General features: G+C 35.1%; 1 protein-coding gene across 2 annotated transcripts; it reads left to right on the top strand.

Annotated features, from left to right (window-relative positions):
- Positions 1-591: 591 nt before the first annotated feature.
- Positions 592-10,530, top strand: LOC115989626 (splicing factor U2af large subunit B-like). Of its 2 annotated transcripts, none has more exons than XM_031113418.1 (18): positions 592-905; positions 1,926-2,098; positions 2,351-2,470; positions 2,765-2,832; positions 3,459-3,529; positions 3,624-3,668; positions 3,757-3,816; positions 4,886-4,946; positions 5,076-5,188; positions 5,425-5,540; positions 5,675-5,773; positions 5,996-6,071; positions 6,246-6,334; positions 7,011-7,077; positions 7,165-7,257; positions 7,522-7,603; positions 8,547-8,614; positions 10,015-10,530. In XM_031113418.1, exons 1-18 carry the CDS (start codon positions 807-809, stop codon positions 10,150-10,152), a joined length of 1,638 nt encoding a protein of 545 aa, XP_030969278.1. In that variant the 5' UTR covers positions 592-806; the 3' UTR covers positions 10,153-10,530. The 2 variants fall into 2 exon arrangements, with proteins under 2 accessions (XP_030969278.1, XP_030969279.1); XM_031113419.1 differs by lacking the exon at positions 592-905 and adding an exon at positions 3,095-3,227 and having other exon boundaries at positions 2,086-2,098.
- Positions 10,531-10,887: the final 357 nt, after the last annotated feature.

Here is a 10,887-nt window from a genome sequence, read left to right as displayed (position 1 = left end):
ATGATAAAAGGTAAAATTTAGAGGGTTAGTTTTGCATTTTAGCCTTTAATTTTTTTTTTTTGATACAAGATAGAATTTTTACTCTAATTTAATTTAAGTGTATATGGGTAAAATCATAAAAGGTAAAATTTAGAGGATTAGTTTTGTATTTTAGCCTTAAATTTTTTTTTTTTTTATACAAGATAGAATTTCCACTTTAGCTTAATTTAAGTGTATATGTGTGTGAAACTCTCTTCTAGATACTTGAACCTCGGCTTTTGCTTCCCACACTTCACAAGCATTTATACTTATAGAGTGACCACCACACCAAAGATATGCGGTGGTATTTTAGCCTTTAATTAATTGAACCTACTTCAAATTTCTCCTCTATTACTTCTTGCCGTTGTAAAAGAAGTTGTTACCCAATGTAGGCTTGCATCTAGCAAAAAAAAAAAAAAAAGTATTCTTGCCTTGTCAAAGTGGGCTTTATCTGAATTAAAAAAAAAAATTAGGGGTTAGGGCTTTTTGCAAAAAAGTCCAGCCCTTACTCGGGCCAACTTCAATAGAAACCCATTAATAATTATCCTCCTGTTTCTTCTGTGTTCTGAGTCTTCTGACCAACCAAAACAGCGTCGTTACTCACTCTCGTGTGTGTGCGTGCAATTCATATATTGTATTCGTATATCATACTCTGAAAAAGTTGAAAAATATCCAAATCTGTAAGAAGAAAAATAGATAGCAAAACGGTGAGCACAGCACAGTGCTAATAATATATATAATTACCTAAAATTACGATTAGGGTTTCAAATTCGAATTCTAAACCTACAATGTCCGATTACGCCTCTATTGACAACGAAGAAAGACGCGAACCCGAATCCGAACCCGGTCGCTCTTCTCCTTTCGATGCTCGCCATTCGCATCACAAGGTCTTATTTATTTATCTTTTCTGTATTTTAATTGCTTCATTTTTTCTGATTCAATTTTTTCGAATAATGTGTTTATTTTTTTGGTGTGGTCATAATGTTTCAGCGAGTGTTTTGACTTTTGAGTGATGTGGTTTTAGAATCCGAGTTCTGTTAGAGATTAATTTGTGTTTGGTTCATAGCTATGTAAAACTATAGTTGTACTTAGGAAAAATATATACGAGGTTTTTAAAAGCAGCCGGACGTGAAAATAAAATGGTATTTTGAACTAAAACAAACATGACCTATGTAACCAATGCTTTGGGGTTGGAATTTTCCCAATCCAGCCAATGCTTTTGGATTATAAGCTGAATTTAGTTGAATGAGTAACTTGTATGTCTCTGTGTGTAAAGACGGCTTGTGCTATTATGCCCTCACACATTCGGTAGACACTGACATGCTGTGCAAAACATCGAGGAACAATTCTTTTTTGTGTGACAGTTTTTAAATTTAGCGATAAACTTAGGTTCTCCAATTAAATGCAAACACGTCTAGACTGTATTGTACATTGTACAAACAATATTATCTTTCCTAAGGAGAATTAAAGTCAATCTAGTTACGTGTTTGAATTTAATTAGAGAACGTAAGGTACTGCATTTAAGGTACTATGCCTAAGTTTTATCCTTAAATCTATTGGTAAGTTACACATGCAACCAGTAGGTGATCGCATGATCTTGTCCTTCATCCTGTTATTATGGGAGGAGGAAGTGCCATTTGAGGTAGAGCTCATTGGCTGTGTGGCATGCTTAATCAGCTTTCGTGAAATTTTGATCATTTTTGCGTTTTGTTCATGGATGTTGGTTTACATTTAAATTTGTAACTTCTCATATTCTAATAGTTTTGGTAGTTTTACTGCTTTGTTGTTGTTGTTGTTGATATTCTAGCTTGCAGTGTATTCTTTGTATCTCTTATACTCTTAGTTTGTTTAGTAATCTGTCATTATGGATATTAATCAAATGACTGACTAGGGTGAAATTATCTCAGCAAAATTCGCGTGGATCAGATCGTGAGAGGTTGAGGGTTAGAGAGCGAAATCGGGATAGGGAAACAGATGGAGACCGTCATCACAGGGACTATAGGGATAGAAGTATGAGGGATGATAAAGGAAGGGGCAAGTATGATGATTATGACCGTCATCAAAGCAGCCATTATGACAGGTTATCACGTTCTCACTGGTTTTATTCATTTACTGATCATCAAAACGATTGGAACTAGTCAGTGAAAAAAAGGAACTATTGGTTACAAGATTTACCTGCACATTTTAACGTGTGGTCCTTTCTTGACCATTGTTGCGCTTTGGAACTTATTTAATGTAAATCCCATTTAATGTCCCACATAAGTGAGTTGAACATGTTTTTCAGATATATTCTTATATTCTGACTAGTAAATATCATACCTCCCTTTTGTAGGCACCGTTCTTATGGCGGAGACAGAGAGAGGAGGCATAGACATAGATCACGATCCTCTTCTAGGGATGGATCTAAGAACGAATCCAGATCAGACTCTCGTTCTCGTTCTCGATCAAAAAGGTATGCAACATAATCAACTATTTCTGTTTTTTCACTTTGATTTTCACACTTGCAGATATTCTTCTGCAATCGCACTGGATTGATCTTCCTATTTTTCTCTAAATAACTGTTGATCTTACTATGCATTTGTATCACATGTTCCCCACTGACTGGTATACCATAAAATAAGAGAAATGGTGAGGAATTTGTTATAACTTTGAGATCCGTAGAAATTTGGAAAATGTTGTTATTTAATATGGTTTTGAAAACTGTATCACTCCACTATTATTTTGCTGATTGTCTACATGTCTGCAGCAAACGAACAAGTGGTTTTGACATGGCACCATCTAATGCCGATGTGCTGCATGGTGCTGCTGTTCCAGGTTTGCATCTAAACTCTTTACTTACATATAGCAATTATTATCAACTAGTTAACTATACTGGGTTCTGTTCAATGTGAAACTTGTATTTTCATTTTTTAGTAGTTTCTGCTCTTGCCTGTATTGTTTAGAGTTGCTTGTGGCTTTTATTAAATGATTTTTTAATTTTTTAATAGTTTACTGTGGTTACTGAGAACCATTGTTGTGTTCTTTGGCTGTTGTGTGTGGTTTTTTGTTTGTGTCTCGTGATTGTGGTTTGGGTAAGGAGGCAATGTTGGACTACATGTCCCACTGTGGTACACCTCGGCGTGACTGCTGTAGATCTTATGTTCAATGGAGAATCAATGCACTGATTGGCTGGATCTTGTTCGCCTCCCACCGGCAACAGTTTCCATTTGGTAGACTTACACATATTTCCCTATCATCCGCAAGGGATTTCATTTCTTACTTTGTTTTTTGATGGTATAATTTAGGTATGGTAGGTTTCTTTCTTGTTCTATTTATAATGCGATAGATAATTAGGCTTTTAGATGTGTAACTTCTCAAAAATCTCTTGTAACACATTTTAATCTTTCAGTTATATTAGTCATTCTTCAGTATTTACTTCTTCCTTTCTGGCAATTATGTAGTGCAACCACCAGTTGTTTCTCAATCAATGCCAGGAATCGTACAGAACATGTTACCTTTTGGGACATCACAGGTGCATGTTTTCCACAAGCATCTTTTATTGATTTCCTCTGTCGGCTCTGCCATTTTTATCTTCATGTTCCTAAATTACATGTCATATACTGCAGCTGGGAGCTATTCCCCTAATGCCAATCCAAGCCATGACCCAGCAGGTGAATTGTGATGCCTTCCCCACTCCAGTAATGAGGTATGCTTAAAAGATTTCCAATGGAGTTTTCTCTACCTGTTTCTTTCTTTCAGGCTACAAGGCATGCACGACGGGTATATGTTGGTGGGCTTCCTCCAATTGCAAATGAGCAGGTTTGCCTTGGTTTTTGCTTCTTGTTTCTCTTTCCTAAGTATAGACAAGGCTCCTGTTTCCGTTGTTTGACATAATACCAGCACCCTTTATGAGTTTATGTATATATTCCACTACGTGCACTTTCAAATTCTTATTTTTTGTGATAAGGTTGGTAGCAGGCCCCTTTCTATTCCTTTTTCTTAGCCTTAATCTGGCACTCTTGTTGTGCTACAATGTGTATGCATATGTTGCATACATCTTTTTACTGCTGACTTGCAGAACCATAAATTAACCCAAGAGACCCATTCATGATTTATAGTGAATAAATCTTTATGCTGTCCATCAACCTAATACAACCCTTTTTTTTTCCCGGTTTTGGGATTGGTTGTGAGAAAAATATATAATACTAAGCAGACACAAGTTATAACTTAACCCAAAAGATGGTACTGGGAACCAAAATTTTTATATTTGACCAATAACTTAACTTAAAAAATTATCGGAGGTGACTGAAGGATATTAGTATATATTTCAGGAAATAAGATGTATCATTTTCTGTTTCTGCTATGTACTTTATGCATGGATGGGTAGTTTCCCTTCAATAAATTCACTTTATGCATGGGTGGTACATTGTATTATTATCTAACAAACTCTTCATGAAGCTAATCCAAGTCAAAAGGCTTTTCTTTAATTCAAACTGTTATCTCATATAGAATAAAGTTAAAGTAATAATTCTCTTACTCTTAGCATAGTATACTAGCATCTAAAGTTTCTTCTCTCTTTTCCTCATTCTGTGGGAGCTTTGTCAGACAGTCATTTATGTCTGATAGGATTTCCATATGCATGTTTTGCTAGCTAGAATGCTAGTTAATCCATGTTCTTTTGGATCTTTAGTGTTGCTAATTTATAAGAAAGCTTGCTAGATGCTGTTACATGATAGTTGCAGTTAACCTTGAAACTTTTTATTGTATTTTATTATTATTTAATTTTCCTAATTGTCACGTCTTATGCATCTTGCCCTTTAAAATAACTGTTTCATTTAATTCTTTGAAGCATGCTTTGAATGATGATTTCCTTGTATATTTGAAACAGACAATTGCAACTTTCTTTAGCTCTGTCATGGCAGCAATTGGTGGAAATTCTTCTGGTCAAGGTAGTCATTTAACTATAAACATGTTGCCCATGCATGTGTTTGCCATGGATGATTCAGTTCGACTTTGTAGTACGTGTTTATGGTCTCACAAGTTTTGTTTGATCCATAATCCTGTATCTGAACTTGTAGGTGATGCAGTAGTCAATGTCTACATTAATCATGAGAAGAAGTTTGCATTTGTGGAGATGAGAACTGTTGAAGAAGCAAGTAATGCGATGGCATTAGATGGGATTATATTTGAGGTATGCCATTCTGAAACCTTTTTTTCTTAAAATATCTATTTCTTTTTCATAAGGAGAAAGGTGGCTTTTGTAAATAACAACGAAACGAGTGGATGTGAGAATGAAATGAAAGCACATATGGGATAGAAACTCGTGTCATAATGTACATAGAAAAAGGAACTGAACTGAGCATTGACTCAGATGAAGTTATTTGATAACAAATTCCTCATTTGACATATTTTTTGTGATCACACAAGGGGGTTGCTGTGAGGGTGCGAAGGCCTACAGACTACAATCCTGCATTAGCTGCAGCACTTGGTCCTAGCCAACCAAGTCCTCATCTCAACTTATCTGCTGTTGGGCTCACACCAGGGTATGCCAGCTCTATTGTTTAATTCATGACTTGGTTTGGAGATGTACTCTTTATAAAGTCTTTGTAAATTAATATGTTGTGATGTTTAGTTGAATTTGTTACTTCTGTTGTGCTAATTCTGGATCTGATTGCAGTTTAATTGGTGGAGCAGAGGGTCCTGATCGTATCTTTGTTGGTGGACTACCATACTACTTTACTGAAGCACAGATAAGAGAATTGCTACAGGCCTTTGGGTATGGGGTTTAGTGTTGTTTTTATTGATAATTACACATGCACCTAGTAGGTCTTGAATATGAGCTGGATCTCCTTGGCAATTATGGGGCTTAAATAACTACGTATCTATGCTTGTTTGTTCTTAAAATCTCATGTTTTCTTTCCCCTTCCATTGATAGATCTGCTTCCATTTGTGATCAACTATTTTTTCATGTCCTAAGTGTACACTTGACCTATCACAGACCTCTCCGTGGGTTCGATCTTGTTAAGGATAAAGACACAGGAGTCTCTAAAGGATATGGTTTCTGCGTCTATCAGGTAAATAAAGTTAACATTTAGAATCTCCAGATCTTAACTTGGACTGCGGAGACTTAAAGACTAATCAAGTTGATTAATTTATATGGCAATCTCTATTCTCATATTTGTACAACGTTATAATTCTGGAGGATTCTTCCTCCTGAAAACTGTTCAGCTAACATACAAGAACTTCAGGATCCAGCTGTGACAGACATTGCTTGTGCTGCTCTTACTGGCTTGAAAATGGGTGATAAAATCCTAACGGTCAGGCGTGCTACTGCCAGGTTTGTTTTGTTTCCACCCCCCGCACCCCCCCCCCACCCCTTTTTTTTGGGTCAATTGAGCCTCAAATGTATATGAATTGACAATCTTTAGACAATCATCATCAACAGTGTCATTTTTATTCCTGCTTGTTTTATGAACATTGTATTTTGGTTTTAGTGGAATTCCTTCATTTTACTTCCTCTTATAGGTCTTTGACTTAGTTGACACAAGATGTGCAGTAAGAAATTCTATTTGTAAAGAGTTTCTAGAAATTAAATTGAGTGGGGAAGAAATATCAGAAAAGTCTGCACTTTTTCTAGCATTGAGAAATTGTGTTTTGATCATTAAATCTTACTCATATAGGATATATGTATTTGTATCATGGAATATTTATATTTAGTTTATTTTGATTTTCACGGTTGTAAATATGATAACTTGGGTGCAAAAACCTAAGCCTTATGAGATTTTCCCATTCCAAAAGTAGAGTGAAAGTAGATCCAGTAGACACATTGGGTCTTTTGATCTATATCTATCTGATGTCTTGTTTAATATTTACAAAAGATATGATAAATGTCTATATGTTGTTATATATCTACAAACAAGCACTAATTTGTCAAATTTATTAGTGGCAATATGCATGTTTAATTATGAGCCTGTGTACATTACCTGAAACGTTGTTGCCTTGGAATTTTACAGCTTGGGGCAGTCCAAAACAGAACAGGAAATGATCTTAGCACAGGCACAACAGCATATAACTATGCACGTAAAGCCCGAGTTTGTGTGGCTCCTGTTTCTTTATTTTTATCTCATTCATTTCCATTTTTGATTTATCTATTGCTTTGTCTTTTAGAAAATGGCTTTGATAGCTGGTGGTTTGAATCTTCCTGGGGTAGCACCAGTAGCAAATGCAGAACCTGCAACTAAAGTTTTATGCTTGACTGAGGTATAGCTTTTAATGTAATGTAAACCGCAGCTATATGGATTTTCCTATTATTATTGGCTTCCAATGTTCATTGTTCTGCCACTATAGTTTTAGTAAAACATCCAGACATATGTCCTGCTTGTATGGTTAAGATAGAACATTATTCTTTAGGTGATCAAGTTTTTATTTCATCAGTTCTTTTCCCCTTTGAGATTGTGGTTATTAATAGGTTGATTTAACTAACTGATTTCAAATACTTCGTTTTTTCTTCCCTAATGATAAAAGGCAATTACTGTGGAGCAACTGAGGAATGATCAAGAGTATGAAGAAATCTCCGAAGACATGCGGGATGAATGCAGCAAATTTGGTATACAAGTCTTATGAATTTGCTTCTCCTAATAACCAATTTTATGTTTCTGGTGACAAACCTGTGTATGTAGAACATTTACAAACTTAAAAAAAAAAAAAAAAGAGAAAAAAAGGGGGGGGGGGTGTTTGGTAGAAAACCACCATAAATTATGGGGTACTTGCAATTTGCACCCCATTGTGTTAAAATTAACAGTTCATGCAAGTCACGTAACTACAAAAAATTTAGTATATTCCCCCCTCACCCCAAAAAAAAAAAAAAAAAACTGAGTTAAATGAAAAGATAAAGTTGTGAATTGTTATGTGTAGACCCAAGACTAGAGCAACGATTCAAAGAGAAATTGAGAAAGAAAAGAACAATCACATAGAAAAGACAAGCAATATACATGGTTCAGCCTTTGGCCTGTATATATATGTGTGTGTATATATATATATATATATATTTATTTTAAGTAATGAGAATTTTTAATGGAAAAAACTAACTGAGTACACCGGGGTGTACTCAAGAGGATGTACAATCAAACACTTAAAATCACAATGCTTAAACATATCTAAAAAGGAAAAACGGGGAGCAGAGTGAACTTTCTAACAATAGATGAAATACAAATACAGGAATGGCTGGTCTCTCTCTCAAAACCTATCCCCTGCACTTGGAAGCAGGATTTTGATTGTAACCCAAAGATTTTGAGACCTGTGTGCTGGTTTGTTTACAATTATTTTGTATCCTATATATTTGGTCTCCCCACCCCTCTCTACCCCTTTCCTTCCCTTTGCCAACAAACTTGTAGGTTGGACTACAATGATCGTTAGGGCAGCATATAAGACACCATTATAACAAAGTATCCTTAAGAGATCCACCTATACTATATCTATTTCTGGTTCATGGTTTATACTACTACCAATATATAGTAAATAGAAACTTTTTTTTTCTTTGGAATGATAAGGAACTTTGGTGGGCATCATTATTCCTCGTCCAGATCAAAATGGAGACTGGATCCCAGGTGTTGGAAAGGTATATTTAGTTCTGTTTTGCTGTATGTAATTTATTGGGTTTCTGCCTGATCTTAGTGCATTCAATGTTTAATTCCATTTCTTTGCTTTTTAAATGTACTAGTACTGTTAAGTGTATCATTTGCTATTTTATGTTTGTACCTTGGGCATTAAGATCTCTGTATGGTTTTTATTGACCTAGAGAAAGTGTAAGGGTTTTTTTTTTTTTTTTTGGTGATAAGTAAAGAGAGTGTATGATAGGGTACCTGTATCTCTCTTTGCACTGGTGATGGCTGCGCTCACTAGATTAATTCAAGATAATATCGCTTGGTGTATGCCTTTTGTCAATGATATAGTTTTTTTAGTGAATGAAACTGGATGTGTTGAAAATGTTGCTGTGAGGGATAAAACTTAGTCCCCTAACTCCATTAGATTTTGTCACGCATTGTGACCACTGAGGCAACTGCCTTTGTTGCATCATTTACTGATATATTATCAGATTTGTTTTTTCTTTTTTAATGATTAATAGCTATATATTACTTTTTTTTTTGGTTGTATTCTTTGCTAAATATATTTGTGACTCAAGAAATGAGCTTTTGTACGTGAAAGTGCTATTTATGAATTTATTCTGAAAATTGTCTTATTTTATACTAAAATTCTTTTTACTTGAAGGATTACTTGAGTAGTAAATGCTGCTTAGATATTTTCTAATAACCTTAAAAAAACTGTGAAAATTCATTTGAAAATTATTTACCTCTTTAGAAATTTTTTAGTCAAATTTGCTAATTGTTTGAATTCATTTTCATTGCATGCTGGAAGCAATTAAAATGTCAACCAGTTAACATGGGAAGAGAGGAAAAGAGATCAATAGATGTAATATCTTAAATAGCCATGTTGGTGCTCTTTTCAGTGTTTGTAGAGTTGCTATGGCATCATGTATGGCCTGATCATGACAAAATTTGTGTTTGTTTGGTGGCTTTCCTTCTGAGTAGGGCTATTGCATATTGTTTTGTAACATCTTAGTCTTCTTTGAAACTAATAGGCAGATGGTTTTGCAGATTTGCAAGATTTTGTTTCTACTTGTGTTGGGAAAAGGTTGCGTTCTTTTAATTCCTTGCTAGATTTTCCTCAACAGACTGTCCTTTTAGCATCTCACTAGATTTTTCTAAACAGAGTTTTTCATTCTCTCTCATTTTTTTCTCCCCCCCCACCCCCACCCGATAAGTAAGTTTCCTTCTCTTAACTCAAGTCTTAACCAGATTTTTGACTAGAATGCCCTTTTTATACAATTGCTTGCCTGGCTGTATAATTCATTCCAAATTTTAACAATGATTAGGAAGTGAAATTGTGGCTCACAAGTATTTTGAAAAATCAATGGCGGGTACATCAGTATTATCATCCCTTATGATTTTTCATTTGCAGGTGTTCTTGGAGTATTCTGATATCTCTGGTTGTGCTAATGCAAGGAATGCACTGAATGGGAGGAAATTTGGAGGCAATGTAGTGAGTGCCGTTTATTATCCAGAAGACAAATATTATATCAAAGATTATGGGGCTTAAGTATCACAATGTCAACTAGTTTGCTTTTACTGAGATAACTTATAGACAATGGTTAAAGTGTAGAGACAGCATGTCATAACCTTTGATTTTGTTTATTTTTCGTATTTGGGTCAGGCCTTTCCTGTAGAATTAAGGCTTTGCCTACTTTTCCGGGTAAATTGTAGCTACACATCATGTATGTAAGCCGTCATAGAGATTAGCTGCACATGCTGTATCTATACGAGGGCATACCTTACTGTGTTCTTATACACCAAAATGAACAGTATCATTGGAGTTGCTTATTTTCTTTATCAGTTTCAATTTAACTCTACTTTTGTGTAATTGTCAAAATTTGGAAATTTCGACGAAAGCATATGAATAATAAATCTTGTGACTTAATTATTTTCTCACCTTTGCACTTCTAATGTAGTTCATTCTAATAGGTATATAAATAATAAAAGTAGTGTTAAATTAGAGATTTTATTGTGAGAAATGCTCTCTATTGGCCCGAGTGTTGAAAAACGGATGGAGATTTGCTTCCAGCAACTTTGATAAGCTTCCTTGCTCTAGCACCTGGATTTTCATGAAGAAGGGTTGGGATATTTTTGAAAGAGGTACCCAAGTGGAGTCTTGGGCGGGGCAGTAACCTCAATTTTTGGTTTGATTATTGGATTCAGGGGCTGCTTCTCAGGGAGGAAGAAGATTTTTTGTTACCCATAGTTTGGATGGAAGGAGAGAGGGGGAAAGTAGAGTAGA

This window comes from Quercus lobata, chromosome 5, assembly GCF_001633185.2.
Source record: "Quercus lobata isolate SW786 chromosome 5, ValleyOak3.0 Primary Assembly, whole genome shotgun sequence".
NCBI classification, from domain to species: Eukaryota; Viridiplantae; Streptophyta; class Magnoliopsida; order Fagales; family Fagaceae; genus Quercus; species Quercus lobata.
Note: the sequence above shows the minus strand (reverse complement) of the source record. Positions and strands in the feature narration are given on the sequence as shown.

What these genes read in the sequence shown, in the direction of transcription:
- LOC115989626 (XM_031113418.1), top strand. Translation starts at nt 807, where the DNA reads ATGTCCGATTACGCCTCTATTGACAACGAAGAAAGACGCGAACCCGAA. An exon ending in GCATGGTGCTGCTGTTCCAG is followed by an intron (nt 2,833 to 3,458) that starts GTTTGCATCTAA and finishes GCAATTATGTAG; the next exon opens with TGCAACCACCAGTTGTTTCT. An exon ending in TCCAAGCCATGACCCAGCAG is followed by an intron (nt 3,669 to 3,756) that starts GTGAATTGTGAT and finishes TCTTTCTTTCAG; the next exon opens with GCTACAAGGCATGCACGACG.